Here is a 23,637-nt window from a genome sequence, read left to right on the forward strand (position 1 = left end):
ACACACACACCGCTCATGTTGGTCATGCATGTCCCTTCTTTACACACACACTGCAGGTATTTACTTAGTGTAGACAATTCTGTAGATCTAAAAGCACCTGGGGCAAATTCTTTCTTACCCCCTAAACTTCTCTAACATTAGAACAACCAGCTTCCAACACATCATATATCATTAACTAAATTATCAACTACAGTTTCAAACTTGCTCTGATTTTCAGAGGTATTCATTCTACTTGTAGAAAAAAAACTGGAAATTTAACAAGAAATTATGTTCTAAAAATGCTTAAAATATGTCTAGAAACATGGTTTATCTATGGATATAACTTTTATAAAGATATAAAACTCTGTATGTATGGACAGGCAGTGTTTGTACAGAAAGGCATTAGGCAAAATCACCACCAACTTTTATGTCTACTGTGAGCATCTCACAGGTGTTCCTGGTGTTACTGTAACAGTAGCCAGTGCCGTCAGGGCGAGGTCATAGCTACCGAAACCCCGGATCAGTCTGCGTTTCTCACTGAATGTAATGGCAGGTAGCATCATCATCAACATTTATGATTTACTGTGAGCGTGTCACAGGCATTCCTCACCGAATGCAACAGTAGCCACACTGGTTATGTCAGGCATGGCTCATAGTTCAAGCATTTTATAGGTTGATGTAACCAAACCATGCAAAAGGAGAAAAAAAAATGAAACAATGGCGAAAACAGATACTGAAACCTTGGACCAGACTGCAGGGTGTCTACGGCAATGGCGCATACAATGAACGAATAAAACGCCAGATCAGACTGCGACGTGTCTACAGCGACAGCACAGACGACAGGCAGAAGTAGGGGCTGCCCAAACATTGGAGCAGCGTGAGGAAGCAAGTTGACATTCAGAGGTAATGGTAGCATGCAGGCGTTAGAATCTGCACGCAGGTGGACATACAGTACTGAGAACTGATTTTAGGCAGGTGTGGAAAAAGGTCATGTGGTCTGATGATTCCAGATTTATCATGTTTCAAAATGTGACTGGTGCATAAATGTAAGGAAAGAGACAGATAAAGTAATGGCACCCATCATGCATACTGTGCCTACCTACCGTACAAGCGTTCCGAGGCAGTGTTATTTTCTGGGGTTGCTTGAATGTACTGAATGACCAGGTTTTTCCATCAATGGATTTTTTTTCTTCCCTGGGCTCTATTATGGGCTCTAATAGTGGAAGAGTGGTTCGGGAAGCAGGGGACATCATTTTCACATATGGATTGGCCACCACAGAGTCCAGACCTTAAACCTATTAAGAATTTAATAAGATAAGAGAAATTAATGCAACTCTGGACAGAAATAAATGTTGTGATGTTGCATAAGCTTATCTAAACTATACAATGGCCGTAATCAAATTAAAAGGAAGTCCAATGAAATATTAGAATGTTATGAATGTTATGCTTTGTGTTCAGACGGATAGGACTACACAGGCTTGCCTTCGCTTCACATGCTTGTTAGTGGGACTTAACTGCCCTGGACCCTGTCACCGTTTCACTGATGTTTTCTTACTTGGACCACTTTTGGTAGGTCCCGACCACTTCAGACCAGCATCATACATGAACTGCAGTTTTGAAGTTGCTCTGATACAGTTGTCTAGCCATCACAACTGGGCCCGTGTCATAGTCACTCAATTCCTTTTTTCTGCTTCCATCACATCAACAAAATGCTCACTTGCTGCCTAATATATCTCTCCCACTTCCAGGTGCAATTTTAACAAGATATTGTAACTGTAGCTGCAGGGGCCAAATTGTGTTGGATGATGGGTCAGAGCATGATGGTGGTGATGTCACTGATGACACTGGTTTAAAATGACAGGATGGACAGCAATTTTAGGGACACTTACAAAATGTTTATTCTTATTATTCTTCTTATTATTGAGGTATTGGTGGCTCACTGGTAAGTTTCTCGCCTACCAAGCGGGAAGCCCAGGGTTGATTCCCAGCCAATGCCCAAACCCCAGCCACTGGGTGCAGTGCCGGTTTCAAGCCCGGATAAAAATGGGAGGGTTGAGTCAGGAAGGGCATCCAGTATAAAACAAGTTGTTTTGCAGATTGAAGGTTCTGCTATGGCAACCCCATAACGTAAGCAGCCAAAAGACTAACAACAACATTATTACTATTATTATTACTATTATTATTATTAAAAAAATTAAAAAATTAAAAGAAAAATACACAATTTCTCTGCAGTCATCTCTTCCATAAGAGAATTTGCAGAGAAGATCTCCTTCTTTCTCATTGATCATTTCATTGTAGCTTTATAGATCTCTGTACTGGATATGACAAGTACATGGATAATGACCCCAAAATGTAGTCAGCCATTCCAACATCATCAGCCTGGGAATAGTTTTGAATAACTTGTGAATGATTATCATTTGTTTTATCCTTGGGTCTGCCATTTTCATTTGCAGTAACATGATCCCTTTCTCAAATTCTAGCCCCTGCTGTGATATACCCTGCTTCAGTACCTTTTCGGTATTCGCACCGGACTAGTATTACCTGACGACCTTGAGTGATTTGTAATAATTGGTTTCTGTGTCACGAACAGTGTCTCACCATGGGCAGAGAGAGCAGGCATAGAGGCAGAGGGGTTGTGTAATCAAAAAGAGTCTTTTAATGAAGGTAAACATAAAAGTATAAGTAAAGACTCCAACAAACAAAAGAACAAACAAACTCAAACAATACTTAATTTTGTGCTAACAGGGGCTGTCTGGCAGGACACAGGCAGAAGGATGAACACATCCTGTGACGTAACACAGGCAAAAAGAGGACAAAGACGTAACGGGACGCACAAACTATGCGTGGAGCTGAAACTGGACACTAGAGGGAGACACGTAGAGACTAGGGGAGACACGTAGAGACTAGGGGAGACACGTAGAGACTAGAGACAGGAGAGGGACGGGACTAGGGCTAAAGACATGGCAGTCAGCTAGGCATGGCTTTTAGCTAAACATGGTTAAGATTGCTCTTAACCATGGCAGTCAGCTACACATACACCTAGCTAAACATGTCTTCAGCCCCAACATGCACTAAGCTACACTTACCTAATAGCTCAACACACACTAGGGAATTGGGGCACAGAAACACAGAGACAAGGGATACCCAGTGGCTAGGCGAGGCGGCACTCCCAGGCTAGGCGAGGCGGCACTCCCAGGCTAGGCGAGGCGGCACTAAAAAGCTAGGCGAGGCAGCACCCTAAGGCTAAGCGAGGCGGCACCCTAAGGCTAAGCGAGGCGGCACTACAAAGCTAGGCGGCACTACAAAGCTAGGCGCACTGGGACACTAGAGAGGTAGAAAACACAGAACAGCTAGAGACACAAAGGGGCTATGGCTAAAAGCATGCTAGTTAGCTCAGCATAGATTTTAGCTAAACACGCTCCTAGCCAAACACACACCGAACTACTTACCTGCCTCTAGCTAAACACACAAGAACACAGGAGGACAACAACCACAGTACTTACGTACATCTAGGACAGGACTGAATCAGCTCCACTAACACAAACACACAGAACATAGACAGAAACATTGCCAAACTAAGAGCCCAAGTCAACACAACTTAAATCAAAATATAAACTTAAACAAAGAACAAAACAAACCAAAACAAAATTCCCACACAACTGAAAGTGCTTAAACCCAAAAATGCTCGACCCAGTTTCCCAGTCTAAACAGCTATTTATAGATGGGTTAATGGCTACCTCGGCTCAGGTGTGCACTCGCATCACCTGACCGAGGTGCCTGCTGGGAAACTGAGTCAGCCAACAAAAACCACAAATAAAAAACAGGGAGCTCTGGTGGTGGACCTTACAGTCTGTGATTTTAATCCCGTGAAAATTGGCCGTGTATTGGAAGTCAGTTATTTTGGGTCATTCCCCGATTTTTATGATCGCCACCAAACCAGGCCTATGTGATCTCAATACATTTAGGATGCAAAATGATAAAGGGATTTTTGATACCTTGAACTTATGCCAAAAACTAGTTTAACTTTCTGTGAGACATTATATTGAGCATTTGGGGCTTTTTGGATGTCTAAACATAAATTTCCCCCTTTTCTAAAATTATGTCATAATGGTATTGGTATGGCCCCTTTAAATGCATTTGCACAGGGTGCCCACTGTCTTTCTAGTGCACCTGGGTGGCGATGGCGCAGTGTGCTTGGGCCTTTTCATCGTTGCTTGCAACTATATTTAAAATAACATATCATCAAACACATAGATAATGTGTTTGATGATCAGAAACATTTAAGTGTGACAAACATGCAAAAGAATAAGAAATCAGGAAGGGGGCAAATAGTTTTTCACACCACTGTATATATATATATATATATATATAAAATCAGTCAGACACTGTGCATTTCTGTAAATGGCCAGTAGAGGCAAATTAATATAATTAAATAATGTGTGCAAATTAGTATAAGAAAATATTTAAAAGTATAATAAAAAGACACTTATTATGGTCTCCCTGACTATTCAGATTAACTGGTGGGATGTGTAGTAGAAAAAAAAAGATCAATCTAAATAGATATTTTTCTTATAAATTGTGAATTAGTAAGATCTCTGTAATGTCTTCCCTTTTGTTCCCAGTGGAAACAAAAGCGGTTAAGTTGATTAAGCCTGTACACAGTAATAGTTGTATATTTAATATCACATGAGATGAAGTGCTGTTGTGTTGGTTATCAGCACAGAACACCACTTATTGTAAACAGATTATGGTTTGTTTATTGATTAAACCAGTTATTTTGCCCTGCCCACACATATCCTTCCGTGCCTCACAGAACTAACTAACTGTGACTGGCAGAGTTGACGACCCACAGTTACTGAGCAACAGCTAGTTTAATTAACAGGGGTCAAAGTCTCTTTAAATTTTTCCTGGTACTATGTAGCCAAAAGGTGAGCAGAATAAACAATTGAGGTGGTGGACTGTCCTGAGAAACCTATGAGATTTACTTCATATTTCCACTAACAGCTAACTTTCTGTTCCTGGTTTAAATCCAAAAAAGTGGTAAATGAAAATCTAGTATGCTATGGAAGGTGTACAATCCCTTGTTCCACACACCTTGTAGTGTCCTTGGTCAGAGATTAGATTAGAGAGGGATTTGGGATTCAGCCTTGTGTTAGAAGCTAGTTAACCTTAATAAAATATAAATAAAATATGGTGGCAATTTGGAATGACTAAGAAGCAATTACTAAGGAGACAGTGTGTTGTTTAAGAGGCCAATGTTATCCGATGTGAAAGTACTTCTGTGACTGGTTTAAAATGTGGGTTTTGGCAGGCAGCTCAGTTCTGCGGGCCCATACAGACCTACTTTCGCTCATCCTGTGACCGTCCCAGTGGTGTTACCACCCATTAACAGCACTCATGCAAAGCCTCTCGTCCAATCAAGATTGATTGGTTGGAAACATCTGGCTGTGGGATTATAATGAGATACAAACCTGACCTTGACCCCTGTCAGGTGTCCATCTATAGGCCAATATCAAACCTCCCCTTTATCTCCAAGATCCTAAAAAAGGTGGTAGCACCTAATGCCCTACTGCTGGCCCCTGATCAGGGTTGTGTCTCCTTGCTTGTGGTGCACTTTTCCTTAGTACAACTTTCGACACTATTAATTGTAATATTTTGCTTGATAGATTAAAAAATGCTGTAGGAATTAGGTAAATTTTTTTAATTGATTTTACTGATTATATCAGTTTGTAGATGTAAATGGTGACTATTCTTGTGTATTCAAGTGAGATTTGGTGTTCCACAGGGTTCAGTTTTAGGCTATTTTCATTCTATATCCTTCCTCTATGTAACATAATTCTTAAGCATGGTATTAGTTTGCACTATAATGCTAATGATGTAAGTTATATGTTTCAGCAAAGCTAGATGAGAGACAACAACTTAATAAAATTAAGGGGTGTGTGAAGGACATTAGACACTGGATTTTTATTAAATTCCTTCTATTTAATCCTGACTAGTCAGATGTACTGGTTATAGGACCACATGCTAGCTAGAATCTTTTTTGTCTGATCTCACAGTAATTTTGGATGGCCTTTCTGTTTCATCAAGTGCAGCAGTAAAAGACATTGACTATTTGTCATAGCACAGCTCAAGTCTGGTTCAAACTCCATTACCCACAACACATCACAGCTACAACAATGGTCATCGTAGATACATACTTTACTCATCACAAGAAATCCCAAACAGCCAGTAGAAATGAGGACAGTAATAGGCAAAGGCAGGTTTTCAGGTGTTTGCACACTACAGAGCTTATATATAGTATGCAGGCACAATGTACTTTGTTACTTAAATCTTTGTTAATAAAATTATATAAGTCACACGTAATATTTAAAAAAGGCAAGAGAAAGTAATAATACTAAATGAAATGCAGTCTAACCATTGATGTGCAGTTGCAGTGATGACAAAGTGACAACAGTGCAAATAGCAATAATTGTGCAAAGGAACAGCACAAAGGTAACAAGTGACTGAGTCTAAGTGTGGTGGCGTTAAGTCCCTTAACTCCCATGCCCCTGTCGCCAAAAGCTGGATGAGTCTGGGAAGTCAGCAGAACTCTTCCACTGAACACACTTTTCTGTTTGGCAAAAGTTCTCTGCAGTGGGTGGTCAGAGATGGTAATGATAGGTCACCCTTGAATGTCCCCCTCTCTGGTACTGCCTCAAGAGAGTCCAATTCCAAACTAACTACAGAACCAGCTCCCCTGACCACTTTTTACTGTAGCATCCCCGAGGCTACAGTACTGCACATCCCCAGCACACTACCACATACACTGACGAAGAGGGCTTTTTTTTGCAGATGTTTAAAGAGCCCAATCTCTATAGGAAGAACAGCCAGCTCTGACCTACAGCCTACGGTATTTGTATGTTTTCACCATGTCCACATCCATTCACTTGAAGAAGACAAGTAGCAGGACAGACCCAGACCGACAAAAGTCAATCACCAACTCTTTGGTCTTGCTATTGTAAATATGTAACTGCTTTAGACTCCACCATGCCACAAAGTCCCCCTAATCATACCTCAATGGCAGTGTCATCTGAGAAATTCTGCATGAGGTATGACTCCGAGTTATTAATTCAGACGTTTATAGACTGAACAGAAAATGGGCGAGGAGAGTTCCCTAAAGTGGTCTCGCCTCTGAGGTGAGATGCAGTCCCTTATCCTGACTTACTGTGGCCTTTCAGTCATGTTGTGATTCAGATTACCAGATTTACCAGACTGGAGAAGTCAAAGAACATGATCATCACAGTACCTTTGTTTTTCAAAGTTCAGGTACTTTCCCCGGGTTGAAAAACTTAGGTTGAAATTATATTGGAATGGCTTACTTAGTTCTTTGGCACGGGCTTTCAGCATTATAACATTCCTGCAATTTGATTTCCACTTTCCATCTGTATCAGACTTATGTGCTTAAGTTCAGCCTTTTTTAGGTTAAGCAGATGCTTGACTTTACTGTTAATCCAAGGCTTGTTGTTAAGGAAGCCGTACATAGTTCTAGCAGGCACCATGATGTCCATACAGAAGTTCAGGTCCATACATCAGTATCACCAATATGAGGGTCTTGAAGTCCAATCAGTACACTCAGAACAGTCCTTCAGAATCTCTACAGCTTCAGGAGACCATTTTCTGAATGTGCATGTTGTTGACTGACTCAAGACACGGGGCTTGTAGAGGGGCTTCAGGAAGACCAGATTATGTCACGATTTTCCCAGTGGAAGAAGGGGGATGATACTATAAGCTTCACTTTCAATTCTATTGTTTGTCTGTCTGCTCATGGTTGGATGTAAACACATACAACAATGGTGTGCAAGAATTCCCTGGGTGTGTAGTGTGAATGGAGACTCACCACTAAGGTTAGGGTTAGTCAATGTCCCGATGGCAGATAACCTCCTTTATAGTGATATGATTGGGTTACACCATCTGCTATTAATGAATGGAATGAGCCCTCCACCCTTGCATTTGCCACTTGTCTTGGCATCTCTGCCCACCTTAACAGTAGTGAAACCAGGGATGATTTGATGCTTTTCATATTAGGTTTGATTTTATCTCCTTTACCTCCTTTTTCCGTTTATACATTATTTCATCTGCTGCTGGGCTGGCTGTGGACCCTGAAGCGATACACACAGGTGTGTTTAGGGTGACCCCAGTTACTGAGGATCCTCAGGTCACACAGACTATACACCTTACTCAGAGGGTCTGGGATTTTAAAAGTCTGGAGCGATTCCCCATTCTGGTCATAGGTGAATATTCCAAGAAGATCTCCTTCTTCTTTCTCATTCATCATCCCATAAACTGCAAAGTCTCTTGGTGCGCTCCTGATGTGGGCTGTGGGTGATAATACTACGGGCATGTGCTCCAGGGTCACATGAGTAATGTGTACAGGGTATGACAGAGAGATAAGCAGGTAACCTTGACTACCTCTAAATGCCCAGCATTGCCCAGGGACAACCCCCGGCTGTAGAACAGTCTCAGGGCCATGATTCCTGCACCACAGACTGATGCCAAAAACTTTGCAGTATTTGGTTTTATAGGTCTCTGTACTGGATATCACAGACGCGCCAAAAGACTCCAGAGCATAGTCAGCCATTCCAACATCATCTGCCCGGTGATGGATAAGCGCCATCTTCTCTTGTTCTCTCCTTTGTTCTGTTAACATACTTTCGATTGTCTTAATCCCCTTCTCAATTTCTATTTCCTGCTGTAACATGGCATGTTTTACTAACTCAATGTCTTTAACCAAGTCTGAGAGTCGAGCAAGAAGTACCAGCCATTTAGTAACACACATGTAGAAGAACCAAACACAAAAAAGTACCAGGAGGAAGACAAGTGAAAGATGAACCACCTCCTTTACAACTGAAGTCCATCTGCTGGGTGAGGAAACATGTTGAGATCTTTCAGGTTTCTCTCTATTCTTAGGATTCTTCAGGCTTTGAGAATCGCACAAATTAAGTTCCTTAATGAAGTTGCGACGGGCTCCGCCCCCCTTGCGCTTCCTCTTCCTGTTTTTGAAAATTCTGACAGGGGCCTCCTTGTAGCAGATCTGTCGAATTGTGTTGTCATGGATATTATAGTACCCATTTGCCATTAATCTGGAACTTCGGCGTAACGTGCCTTCATCCCGAATTGCTGGTTTCTGATCTCTGTGATTCATTAACCTCATGGTCATGATTAATTATCCTCAATGTTCAGCAAAAAGAGTGTCTTTCCGTCTGTAAAAAGGGAGTGATAAAGTTATTTATCGCTTCCCCGTGTGACATCATCAATGTTTGTGACATCACTCGAACCCATTGTTTGGTGAGTGACAATGGGCCGAGAAATTTACAGTAGTTTAGTCATTGAAACACACTGATTTGAAGTAATCCAGCAGCAGCAGAACAATCATTAGTACAGGTGCAGACTAGAAGGAGAGTAGAAGGCAATAAAGTCTTTTAGAATAGGAGGAAGTCACTGATCAGGAAAGGAAGCATTTAATGTTTTTAATGACTGGACTGCAAAGTTGCCATTAAAGAACAGGGAAGCTGAGGGAGAATGAGATCTACAGTATAGATTGTGGCGATTCAACTTACAGAACTCCAAAGACGCACGTGGTACTAAGACGGAACAAGTAGAGTGTGTGGAAATAATAAATGGATGTAGATAAAGAAAAACACAGAATAAGACAAGATAAGATCGGGAAGGAATCATCAGACGTTTTTTCTTTTTGAGGAAGGCTGGACTGGACATTTGGCTTTAAGAGGCAGTTAGAATCGTGAAAAAGAAACATGGCCACCATTAGCCAATGACTTCGTGTGTAATGTGTTATGAGTGAATTATATGTGATTATGTTTTAATTTTCATTAAATATGTGACTTTATATAGTATCAGATAATTATCGTTAAAATATAGTTAAAAGGCGAAGCGTAAATCAAGTGTCACTATTCTGTACTTGCTATTTAAATGCTAAATTTGTAGCAATGGTAGCAGTAGTGGAAAAGTTAATAACAATCTCATTTAGTCTATTAAACATTCAGGCGTGAATATTTAATTTTATACGTTCCCAAATATGCATTTATAATAAACGTAGTACAGAAGCTATGCTAAGCTACAGCTAAGCTTGCGCACATTAGCCCTTAGTTTTTTATTTATTTATTTATTTTTATTGAATAACAAACAAAATACAATACAGTACAAAATCTCGCGGAGGATAAAACAAATCAACATTCAATTATTACAATATCATAACAAAATAAAGAAAGGAACGAAAGGGGGGCTAAAAGGATTCACAGTAATAAAAACTGAGTGCAAAATAACAGAGAGCACGGCACTGGAGGCATGAATCAAAACAGTAAAAAATGAGAAATGTCATCACAGATCCTTACTGATTTGCTTGATTTCAGTTTCTTAAGTAGCATAAAGTGTTGTTTAAAGTCATTTAAAAACCAAATTTCATATCATCGATCATTGATCTTGAGTGATAACCAGGTGTGTAATTCTGACCAAAAATCAGCTGACATAGGACATAGGAAAAACAGGTGTTGTAATGTTTCACAGGCTGAATCACAAAAAGAACACAGGTCCACCTTAAAGTTAAACCTTCTCTTTAAAAATTCGGACACTGGGTATATATTAATAATTATCCTGAAATGAGTTTCTTTAACTTTTGGGGAAACAGGCCACTTAACAAATCCTTTTCCATGAGTGACTGATCCCCATGAAAAGCCTGCAAATGCCTACCTGGGTCAAACTCATGGAAAAGAATTAATTTAAAGTTAAATAACCTTATTGTTACATTTGCTATCGTCTAGATTACAATTACCAATTTTTTAATTTGGCAACACTGGTTTGACTTCTGTATATAACATTATGTTGCATATTAGCTGCCTTAAAGCCAACGGGATAGCACGATAAACCGTCCGGTATTCTTTCTGCGGACAACCTAAATTAAATTTCTTTAAAAAAGATACATAATCCAACAAAATACCATCGGAGTCCAACAAGTCAGTCACGAACAAATTACAACTCTCAAACCAGTTTCTATTAAACGATGACTTTCTGTTAACAGTTATCACTCTATTGCTCCATAGTGTTGACATGTGGGGAGAGAAGTTGTGTGTAAATATCATTTTCCAGAAAGAAAGGATCTGTTTGTGAAAACAAGATAATTTAACAGGAATTTTGCTGATCCCAAAGTCACATTTTAATAAAATAAAAAAATCAATTCCTCCTAATTTCTTGAATATAGATCTGGGTATATAAAACCACATGGAATCAGATATATATATATATATATATATATATATATATATATATATATATATATATATATATAATAAACAAGCTCGTAGCCAATTAATCTTAAAAGTTCCTACCAATGATTCAAAGTCCAAAGCTCTAGCACCACCCTGAACATAATCCTTCACCAACGGTGATCTTTTAATATAGTGGGTTTTATATTTCCACAGGAATTAAAAAATAACTGAGTTGGCTTTCTTAAGTTTTAGGGAGAAACATACAGAGAATGACAAGGATAAATGAATTTAGAAAGACCTTCAGCTTTGGAAAGAATGACTCTACCAAATCCAGTGATATCCCTAGTCAGCCAACGACTAAGAGATCTCTTCCTGTCAACAATACGACTACAGATGTTGGTTTCTTCTCTTCTAATCATGGTTTTAGATATCACTATACCTAAATACTTCACTTCTGGTTCTACTCTTATTGAAGCAATATTAGAATCAGAACATGTGTGAATAGGTAACAATTCACTTTTTTTTATATATATATTCAGACACAGTCCTGAAGCCTGGGAGAAGAATGAGATAGTGTTGAGAGGCTTAGCTACCATAGATTTGTCTCCTAAAAACAGAGCTGTATCATCGGCAAATTTACTTATCTTGAATTCTTCATCAAAAATGTTTATACCTTGCAGATCAGGGTCATTCTGGATGATCAGCGCCAACAACTGAGTGGTCAGGATGAACAGTTTAGGAGAAATAGGGCATCCCTGACGAATACCTCGCTACACCTCAAACCTAGGCGTCATTCCAGGGTTAAGAGAAACAAAGCTATAGATGTTGCTGTAAAACATTTTGATCACATTACAGTACAAAAGTTTACCCCAAAACTAAGGTGATGTAAGGCTTTAAGCAAAACAGGATGTTCAACAGTATCAAAGGGCTTATGAATGTCCAAAAACAACACCAAACTTTCAGTCTTGATTAAGTGACGATAATTAATCATATCAAGAATCAATCTAATATGATTGTGTATATTTCTTCCTTTTATAAAAGCCGACTGACACTCATCCACTAAATGTTTTAAACACTCATTTAAACGGTTCGCATAAACATGAGCCAATAATTTATAGTCAATGCACAGAAAAGTTACCGGTCTCCAATTATCCAATAGAAGTTTGTCTTTGTTGGGTTTTGGGATTAATGTGATGAGACCTTGTTTCATTGTGGGTGAAAGATTAGTCGATGAGATACATTCTATATATGCATTGAAAAGCATTAATCTAATGTCTTGCCAGGAAAAGGAGTAAAATTCCAATGTTAACCCATCAATTCCTGGTGATTTACCCGTTTGACTGCCTCGTCCAGCTCTTCAATCGCGAGTTCACCCTCCATAAGAACCTTCAAATCTTCATCCAATGTTCCAATAGAACCTGAAGAACCGAATAGTTTGACTTATAAAGATTACTATAAAACTGTAATATTTCCTCATTTTCCTGGTCATTGGTTGTAACCCCCTCAATATTCAGTCATTGAATCCTTTTTTAGCTTGTCTCTTCTTCTCTAAATTAAAGAAGTAGAAAAAGTTTTTCTTCCCTCCTCAATCCATCGGGCTCTTGAACGAAAATAGGCACCGTTTGCTGAAATTTCACACTTGGAGATATCATTGATCAAGTTGTTGGAAATTAACCAAGAATCAATCCTGGAACATTGACCTTTGTTAGATGAATTAAACCGAGTATATCGAGTCGCAGAAGGATTGTCCAGTCTCCAGTAGTCACACAGACTGACTTTGGTAACCAAATTAAGAATAGTATCATCAAAGATGTGACATGACGCCCTAGATGGAAAACGGACTAAAAAAGGGTCAGGAACAACATTAAAGTCTCCTCCCACAATAACCTTGTCAACTAAATAGCTTAACTTCCATTGCTCCAATTTGTCGCAAAGGAAAGATTGAAGTTCCCTTTCAAAGGCTACACTCGATGCTGCATGAAAACGCTATGGGGAACATCTTGTCATGTTGCCGGTTGTGAAGCATGTGTGTACCAAACACGCCAAATTTTTGGCTTTTATAACCTCGGTCAGGTGACGTCATCTGATAGGACGCACCTGCAGGTTATAAATAGGAGTGAACCGGAAACATTCCTCAGATTCTTGTCTTCACCTAGTTGTGAGTGTGTGTGTCTAACCAGCAAAAATAAGTGTTTAACTCACCGATAATGGCAGAGTTTAAACGAGATGTCCCTCCGTGTGTATAATCCATATCGGAGGGCGATCTCTACATTTACTGCTTCGATTAAGTGCTACGCGCGCGCCTCGCATTCCGAGCCGCCGCGCATTCCTGGGGCTTAAACTTGTGCATCCGGCAGAGCAGTGAGAAACGGATTTAAAACTCCTTTCTTTCGCGTTCTCATCGGATCGGGAAATCCCTCTGTCCGCTCGCAAGCGCGCGCCGCGCTTCTTGTGAATGGGCAAGGATAAACATCCTCTTCTGCTTCCGCGGAGATGGTAATAGGCTCTAAGCACTTAAAAATAAATAAATAAAAACATAGACGGTTCTGTCGGGTGGCTGGGGGCGGAGCCTGAACGACGCTCTCTCCCCTTTTCTTAGCAATCTCCATATGAGTTAACCCTTTCATGGAGTAAGCTGTATTCATCCCGTGTTTTCCTGCCATCAACTTATTTACTTATTTAAATATAATTGAGGTAGAAACGCGGAGTTATATGATGACACCCAGATAGAAGAGACGCTTCCAGGCTATCTCTCTTCTGGGACATCATCCTTCCTGAAAAGCTATTACTTCCTTTCAAGCTGTGTAGACTTTTTATCTTCCCTGGAGGGAAAAGCTTTTCAGGCAGCAGGTCAGGTTGGCACATTGCACACCATGGCGGTTTTGCACGCCTACCAGGCTGACCTGCTGAGAGACTTGAGTACTGGCGGGGCTCTGCAAGGTAAGGCGTATTGGATTTACGCCGGGCCACAGACTTGTCTCTTCGTGCAACAAAGCAGACGGCTCGTGCTATCGGCGGTTTTATGGCTGCTATGGTCTCCGCGGAGAGGCACTTGTGGTTGAATCACAGGGGCATTAAGGAAAAGGATCGTGTATTCCTCCTCGATGCCCCATCTCGCCTCCCGGCCTACTTGGCGATCTCGTTAACTCGGTCGCCACTAGGTTCATGAGGCGAAGTTATATAACAAGCCTTCGGGAAATTCCTTCCCCGCCTTGCTCAAGAGTCGGGACTGTCGGCCACCCAGTCTCGACCGGGTCTGACTGTTGCGAGGCATGAAACACACAAGGAGAGTGTTTTTGAGCTGGGCACCCCCTCGCAAGATTGGGGTGCGTCACGCAATCCGCCTCAAAAGAGGTCAGACTGGCATATTGTCTTCACAAAGAAGCCCTGAGGTTCATGTGCCCAGGACCGTGGGGGGTGGCCCCCCAATGGGGAGAGGCACGCAGAATTCCTTTTAAAGAATGAAGTGTTCTCCCTGGCACCCCCAGGAGGTTGGTGTTCTTGCTCCGCCACCACTGGTGTTTTGGGCAACTCCAGTCTCCAATAAAATGTTAGTTCTTCGGGTTTTTCCTGCCGTGTTTCAGGATGCCGAACATCTAACATCCCCCCCGTTTAACCAAGCCGCTAAGCTTTGCTCCTTTCTGAGAAACTGGCCGCATGGAAGCTACTACCAAGTATATCTCCTTGGGCACTAAGCACTGTACAGAGAAACTACAGGATTCAGTTCTCACATCACCTTCCGCGTTTCAATGGCGTGGTCTCCACTTCCATGAAACCGGAAAGTGCAAGAGGAACGGGGGGCTGCGTCCAATTTTTTTTTTTTTGATTTTGCGGGCTTTACCGCTATCTAAAAAAAAATCAATGGAAATATTGCCACAACACAGGAGGTTCCTGAGGTTCGCTTTCGGGGGCGAAGCTTACCAGTATCGGGTCCTTCCATTTGGTCTAGCTTTTTCACCCGCACCTACACAAAATACATGGATGTAGTTCTGGCTCTTACGACTCCAGAGCATTCATATTGAATTACATGACTGGCTGGCCCAGTCTCAGTAGCTAGCGCTTCAACATCAGCATGTCGTTCTAGCTAATCTTTGTTTCCTAGGATTGAGATCCAATGCCATGAAAGCATTCTCTTTCCTATTTAGAGGACAACATTTTTGGGTGTCACATGGAATTTGAGCGTAAGCGGGCACAGCTGTCTCCCGCTCGTGTCGAATCCATTCTCAACACCGTCAAGGAAATCAAGCTAGACCAGAAAGTGACCATCACTTTCAGAGGTCTTAGCTCTCATGGCAGCTGTAGCCACGGTGACACCTTTGGACCTTCTGCACATGAGAGCATTTCAGTTGTGGCTAAGAACCAGGGGATTTTACTCTAGGGCCAATCCCCAATAAGGGCTACGCGCCAGGTGCTTCGTACCCTTCCTATGTGGTTCAGACCCCGGTTTCTGACTCTGGGTCCCACTCTAAGTTCGTCTTGTTGTCGCAGATGCTAACGACAGACGCTTCCCTCATGGGCTGGGGTGCGGTCTTAAATGATCGTCCAGCCCAAGGGAGCTGGAGAGGCCATCTTTTTGCGCGGCACATCAATTGCCTCAAAATCATGGCTCTATTTCAGGCCCTAAAGCACTTCCTCCAGCAGTTGAGACTACCATGTCCTAGTGCGGGTGGACAACACTATGGCAGTCTCATATATTAATCGCCAGGGCGGACTGTGCTCCACCGCTAAATAGCTAGCGCACCAGATTCCTGTCCCTCAGGGCGATTTACATTCTGGGAAAATTTCATGTAGCGTAGGTGGACCTCTTCGCCTCGCAAGATCAGCAAATGTCCCCTTTACTACTCTCTGACTGTAAGTCAAGCTGGTCTTCCTGCCAGCGTAATTAAGACTATTCTAAGTACTAGGACTGCCTCCCCTCAAATAGAATGTATTTGAAAAGTTGGTGCATGACGAAGCAGGTAGACCCAGTCCACTGCCGAATTGTTTCAGTGCTGGAGTTTCTGCAGATAAAAAAAATGTCCTCTGGCTTGTGCCCCTTGTTGAACCACTAGAGTCAGCGCCTCAGGTTTCTGACCCTTAAAATGGTTTTTCTAAATGGTGTTACCTCTCTAAGAGAATCAGACAGCTATTGCCCTCTTCTATGAGGCGCGTGGGCTCACTTCGCCCCTAGGAATCAGGGCTCATTCAACCAGGGGAATCGCCTCATCAATTGCATTAGCAAGAGGTATTCCCTTGCAGCAAGTATGTGACACGGAGGGTTGGTCCTCTCCGCACACATTTGCCAACATGCATCCTATTGTTTTGAAGCCTTCTGTCCTCCGCCTTTACAGCTTCGGAGCAGGAGAGACATCACTTACTGTGTCCAGTACGTGCTCTTCAGATTTACATCCACCGCATTAGCCAGTGGCGTAAGTCAGAGCAGCTTTTACATGTTTTGAAGCCGCAAGCTGCGTGAGAGATGCTATTGCCCTCTCCTATGAGGCGCGTGGGTTCACTTCGCCTCTAGGAATCAGGGTTCATTCAACCAGGGGAATCGCCTCATCAATTGCACTAGCAAGAGGTATTCCTTTGCAGCAAGTCTGTGATGCGGAGAGTTGGTCCTCTCTGCACACATTTGCCAATATGCATCCTATTGTTTTGAAGCCTTCTGTCCTCCGCCTTTACAGCTTCGGAGCAGGAGAGACTTCACTTACTGTGTCCAGTTCGTGCTCTTCAGATTTACGTCCACCGCATTAGCCAGTGGCGTAAGTCAGAGCAGTTTTTACATGTTTTGAAGCCGCAAGCGGCGTGAGAGATGCTATTGCCCTCTCCTATGAGGCGCGTGGGTTCACTTCGCCTCTAGGAATCAGGGTTCATTCAACCAGGGGAATCGCCTCATCAATTGCACTAGCAAGAGGTATTCCCTTGCAGCAAGTCTGGGACGCGGAGGGTTGGTCCTCTCCGCACACATTTTCCAATATGCATCCTATTGTTTATGAAGCCTTCTGTCCTCCACCTTTACAGCTTCGGAGCAGGAAAGACTTCACCTACTGTGTCCAGTAAGTGCTCTTTAGATTTACGTCCACCGCATCAGCTAGTGGCGTAAGTCAAAGCAGCTTTTACATGGTCTGGGGCCGCAACGGGGGGTGGCCCCCACTACACTGGGCTATTGCCCTCTCCTATGAGGCGCGTGGGCTCACTTCGCCTCTAGGAATCAGGGCTCATTCAACCAGGGGGATCGCCTCATCTATTGCACTAGCAAGAGGTATTCCCCTGCAGCAAGTGTGTGACACGGAGGGTTGTCCTCTCCGCACACATTTATTACATTTATAGTTTGGATGTTCATGCTACTCCGGGCTCACGGGTCCTCGAGTCAGCTACCCAGACATAGTTCTGAGACCTTCTTGGCCTTGTGCGCACACGCTACACAACCTTGGAGTCCAGACACTCGCAGTGCGGCGGCGTTGGCACTCTCGTTCCCATAGCGTTTTCACGCAGCATCGAGTGTAGCCTTTGAAAGGGAACGTCTCGGGTTACTTTGCTGTAACCCTGTTTCCTGAAAAGGCAGGAACGAGATGCTGCGTCCCAATGCCGCACTGCCTATGTGACCGGACGTCCGTTCAGACAAATCAATCTAAGGAATGTTTCCGGTTCACTACTATTTATAACCTGCAGGTGCGTCCTATCAGATGACGTCACCTGACCGAGGTTATAAAAGCCAAAAATTTGGCGTGTTTGGTACACACATGCTTCACAACCGGCAACATGACAAGATGTTCCCATAGCGTTTTCACGCAGCATCTCGTTCCCGCCTTTTCAGGGAACAGGGTTACAGCAAAGTAACCCGAGACGTTTTTTGTTCTGAGCTCTATTGGTATAACCATACACGCATAACATAATGTAGTTTGAACCATTAATCTCTGACACCACCATCATCAGCCAATAACCATCAGAATCACTTTTACAATCTATGACGTTACCCGGAAATCTATTAAATAAAATCATCACTCCAGCTGAATGAGGTGAACCGTGACTAAAGAAAACAGGGTCTCCCCACTGTAGTTTCCAGAACTTTGTGTCAGCCTCTACAGAGTGGGTCTCTTGTAGAAAGACACAGTTTGCCTTTTGCTCCTTGCAGAAAAGAAAAATTGCCTTACGCTTCACAATGTTTTTCAGCCCCCTAACATTCAACGATATAAAAGATAACATAAAACACGTCTATAGAACTATTTAAGAAAAAGAAAATGTAGAAGACTTGCAGGAACGAGCAGCTGCGTCCTATATAAAACGGTTAGTGCAATAACCCTCAACAATCAGGGAACATATAAAACATTAAAGCTGATACAACATCAGCACACCTGAGAAGTGAAAAACGGGTGCATATAATGCTCAGATTGGGTCCACTCTTCGCTTGTCAATCAAAGCATAGCCTTCCTTCAGAAACGCTCTCTTGCCCTTACTCCTGGCGTCCTGAACCAGCGGCCACAGTTTGGCTCAAGCCTCCCGATCTTCTTTGGAGATGTCTTCCTTAAAGCGGATGTTCTTCTCTTTACAAACTCTTGCATCCCTCGATTTTTTCTAGACGTCGTCCTGGACTGTCCTCATACCAAACTGAATAATTATGGCTCTTGGGGACGCGGATGATGCAGAAGAAAGATTTCCCTTCCTTCCCAGCCGATGAACAGTGTCAACAGTTTCTCTCAGTCTATCCACAGACATGGGTACAACTCTGGTGAGAATCCCAATGACCATCTCTTTCTGTTGTCTCTTTTTCAGGAAAAATACCATAATCAATACCTTTCTCCTGGAGTTCTGCTATACCTTCTTTATTCTTCCTTATTTCCGCTGTGTTCCTATCGATACGTTTTTTAAACTTTCGCAGCAGCGCCGTTTGTTCATCCATCTTCTGCGTTAAGACATTGATTGCTTGCAGGATAGCAGCAGCGGTGTCCTCATCCTCCAATATCCGGGCTCGTGCCACTTTTGCTTTCTTCGGGTTCGGACCTTTTGTCGGATGTAAGCCCAGTTGATTTTGTCGTCTTTGAAGGTCGTATCGTCGACTTCCAAAGCCTCAATGTCGTCGTCGTCACACTCCTCTCTCGTAGTCATGATCCATCTTAGTCGCAGAAAATATTAAAAAAGACTAATTAAGGAAAATTAAGGTGAATTTGGTGGAAAGTTGTTTATTCTGGTACTAGTTTACGTCCACAAATATTGGGTTAACGCACTTTAACTCTTTAAAGTCACAATTCCAGAACAAAACAACAAAAAGTTCTGAAACCTGCAACAAACTTGGTACGCACTCCGCCATCTTGGATCCCCCCCCCCCCCCCAGCCCTTAGCTCTTAGCTAATCGTGATCATGTTCATACGTAAAGACACACACTGCAGTATAAAGTGGTTTATTCAGTTGTAATGTTGATATAGTGCCAGTGATATAATTATAGCAAGCTGTCTAATTTCAGATCAGTTAAACGGTGCTTAAACAATGTATTTAATAGCATTTTAAACTAGCATTTAGTTCATAAATTGAATAATGAAATGTGCAGTTGTTTATTTATTTGTCTTCTACTTAAAGAATATAATCAGCTTATAATCAGTGGCAGACACTATGCAGTTCCGTGAATGGCCATTAGGGGCAGTGTGTGATTGTGCTGTACAGCACCTCAGTCTGAGAAAAAAGCAGAACAGGATTTGAATTTAAATTTCATGTTTAATACTAAACTAAACATAATCTCTGATAATCTCTAACCTCTTATGCACAGAATAATACAATAGTGAAGGGGTTACTTTAAATTACACAGTTAATTTAATGATTTACAGAAACACACTCAAACTCTTTACTGACAACTGAACATCATAAAACCCTAGATCTTTCTAGAAATTAAACCCTAGGTCCTGTATATCTGTGAAGGGTTTTGGAAGAAACTTAAAGTCCACTTCACTTAAGTGAAGTTCACAAGTTCACACAAGTCATTTCTCAACGTCACTAAAGCTCTTGGAAGGTGCTGAGTGGATTTGTGTTTCTGCTGTTGATCAAAACTCAGCTTCTGCCAAAAAAAAAGGTTTAATTATACACATTGACGTTTATCTCACTGACCTGTGTGATTTAATGTGTTTAAAAGATCAATCTAAACAGTTATTTTTTTCAGTAATGCTGAATCAGTAGACTGAAATTTGTAGCCCTGATCTTTAGTGCCTTCATCTGCCTTCATCATACTCAGTTCCTGTAATGCGATGCAAACATCATGACCTCACACTGCATGGATGTTTTACATGGGGCGTTCATTTTTTATTTTTTTTTATATATGCACTTGATTTATCTTGGAAGAAAACAAGAACTCAGAGCGAACATACAAACATTAATGCACACAGACCTGAGCCAGGAGTCGAACCCAGACCGTGGAGGTGCAGGGTGACAGTGCTAACCTCTAAGTCACCAGTTGTAGCTTATTGCAAAGAAAATACTGAAAAATCAGTTTTTAGTTCTTCATATAAACTTTTCAACATATTGCTGATTTTTTGTCTATATTGCACTTCTTCATCCACTAACATCCATAATGTATGTTTATCATTGCGCTACTGTACATTCTACCCTTTTTATTCTGTTTATACTCTATCATCCAAACACTAATATATGTTCAGATAAATATTGTGTTATTTAAGCATGATATCTTCTTAACATGTCTTATTCCCTGTACAATTTTTTATATACATAATAAAAAAATCATATATGATTGTGCTCAAATGTTTGCATACCCTGAAAGAAATTGTTAAACAGTCCATTTATTTGGAAAATATGACTGATAATATAAAAGGAATGTTTTACATCTTTTACAAAATTTGAAATTGAAACAAATGTCTTTGAGACTTGAATGAGATTGTTTAGACATTTTCTCCATCTTCTCAAATGTCGCTTATTACCTGTAAATCTCAGAGATGGTTCATATTTGTCTTGTGTGACTCACATATGTTTTGTTTCCCAAATATACAGTAAACTGTGCATTTGGGTTTTCTGATATGTCATGCAAAATTACCCTTATTATTTTTGAAAAAACTTACATTTTACTGCTACCGGAATGATGTACAAAAATGTAGAACTCACAAAAAGCACATATTACATTTCATGTCCTAATTATAAAATGTATGTTTGCTGAAAGACAGGGTTTTCATTACATGTCACTTTATTTTGGACTGTATAGTTAATATATGCATTCTTATTCTTATTCTTATTATTATGGTCACACATGATCTTAAATCTTTTTTATTTCTTTGCCTACATGATCATTTTTACATTTATGCTCAGTCATGTGTGTATAGTTGATTAAAATGAAATAAAATTCAGTTCATTATATTGCCTATAGGTTGTGCTGAAATTTTTTTTTTACTCTTTATTGCACAATCCTGACCCCTATATATTTCTTACACACAATGAAACATAACACAATGAATGGCTAAAAATGGGGGGTTAAGGGCTAGGGTTCTCTGACAAACAGTGCCACCTCCACTAAAGAGTGTTTAGTACTTTTTTTTTAATATACTTCATCTTACTCTTCACATACGGGTAAAAGAAGGGAAGATTATTAGGTTAGATCTCTGAAATGTGAAATCAATAGAGAATACAATAAATCATAATATTGTGTTAAAAGTCATATATACTTTTTAATATTGTTAACCAGTTTTCATTTTGTGGTGGAGAGAGGTCAGTAAGGACACTGGCTTGTCTGAGGTGGTGCTAGTTGTGGCTCATCACTGTATGCTGTTAATTGAGAATGTTCAATAAAACTTTAATAATTCTCATTTGTGTTTCATACTTCTCATTTATAGTTGGCTTTAATCTCACTGTCTTATATATGGCTCATTTGCTTCTTCTTCAAATGCAGTTCTGTTTTTTCATGTATGTCTCAGATTTCTTATGTTTGTCTCATGTATGTCTCAGATTTCTTATGTTTCTTATGTATCTCTCGGGTTGTATCTCTGTTGTGTCTCATTGTTTCTCCTAAGTCACCTTTGGGAGAAATAGAAAAGACAATGTCTGGCTTGTAATGAAAAAGCTCAATTCAGTCTCAAGACTAGTGAACATAATTCTAAGCAACAAAATTTTGCTATGGGTTGGAAGGAAAGATCTCCGGTGGCGCTCTGTAGAACACTTGGTAGTATTCAGTCTCTCGCTGAATTTGCTTCTCTGGTTGGAGAGAACAATGTCTAGTGGGTGAGAAGGATAGATCAAGATGCATTGTATTTTGAACAGAATCCTCCTCTACCACATACCCAGAGTCAAGCTCCATGCCTAGTACTGATCCGGCGCTTTTAATTACTTGTACAGTCCATTTCTGTCTGACACTTTCATGTTACAGCCCCGACAGACTACAGCATAAAAAATAACCCTCGCCACAACGAGTTCCATAAAACATCCAAATAATGGGGTTGATGTTAAAAGATCTGAGCCTTCTCAGAAGGCAAGGCGACAGTGGTTGCCTTTCAGGTTTCAGGCTTGATTCCGGCCTTGGGTCTGTGTGCATGGGGTTCTCCCTGTGCTCGGTCGGTTTCCATTGGGGACTTCCTCTCACAGTCCAAAGACATGCAGATCAAGCTAATTGGCTTTCCCAAATTGTGTGTGTATGTTGGTGTGTGTGTGTGTGTGTGCTCTGAGATGATTGACATCCATGAGTAAGTTAGAGTAGGTAATTAATTAACATGCACAATTAATACAAAAGACTGCATGCCATTGTTGATGCTAAAGGGGGAAATACACGATATTAAGAACTAAACGTATGCAACTTTTGAACAGGGATTATTTCCTCGTTTCTCTTTATTGTCATGTTTTCTTTGATGATGCCATTCTGTTCTGCCTTACATACATATGAACTTGAGTCCCATAAGAAGTTTATAGTCCTTATACACATTTCTTTTAAAAAATGGTACATATCTAGCAAATTCTCAAATTAAACTTCATATAAACAAACTTTTATACAAACTTTTGGGCACATTGTATTAACTACTGCACCTTCATTAATCACTCTCACCCCTGTACATATGATCCCATCCCCTCATTTATCACATTCCACACTGATCCAAGGTTTCAGTAGTCATGAGCTCGGCTTAGACGATGCTGTCTACTGTTAGATTCAGTGAGGACAACACTTACTGTCAGAGTCGGTGAGGAATGGCTGTGTAACAGGAACTCTGTAAAAAAAAAATAGTATGTTTATAAATATGCAAAATTACTAATTAAAATAAGACTATTTTTTCTCGGATCTTAAAAAAAATCAGTTCTTTATAAACGTCTCTTACTAAACAGAAATGACAGAAATTAAAATAACTTTTATAAAAATGTTACTTTATTGTCACGTTAAAAGACATTTAGTAGATGAGAGGCATTTAGATACAGATGTAAATATGATCACAGGTTATTATTAACA

General features: G+C 40.9%; 1 protein-coding gene across 1 annotated transcript; it reads right to left on the reverse strand.

Moving 5' to 3' along the window:
- Positions 1–8,089: 8,089 nt before the first annotated feature.
- Positions 8,090–8,632, reverse strand: LOC128511723 (SUN domain-containing protein 2-like). Its single transcript, XM_053484703.1, has one exon. The coding sequence runs from the start codon at positions 8,630–8,632 to the stop codon at positions 8,090–8,092; it is 543 nt and encodes a 180-aa protein (XP_053340678.1).
- Between the last annotated feature and the right edge of the window lie 15,005 nt (positions 8,633–23,637).

Source organism: Clarias gariepinus, chromosome 23, assembly GCF_024256425.1.
Source record: "Clarias gariepinus isolate MV-2021 ecotype Netherlands chromosome 23, CGAR_prim_01v2, whole genome shotgun sequence".
Classification (NCBI taxonomy): Eukaryota; Metazoa; Chordata; class Actinopteri; order Siluriformes; family Clariidae; genus Clarias; species Clarias gariepinus.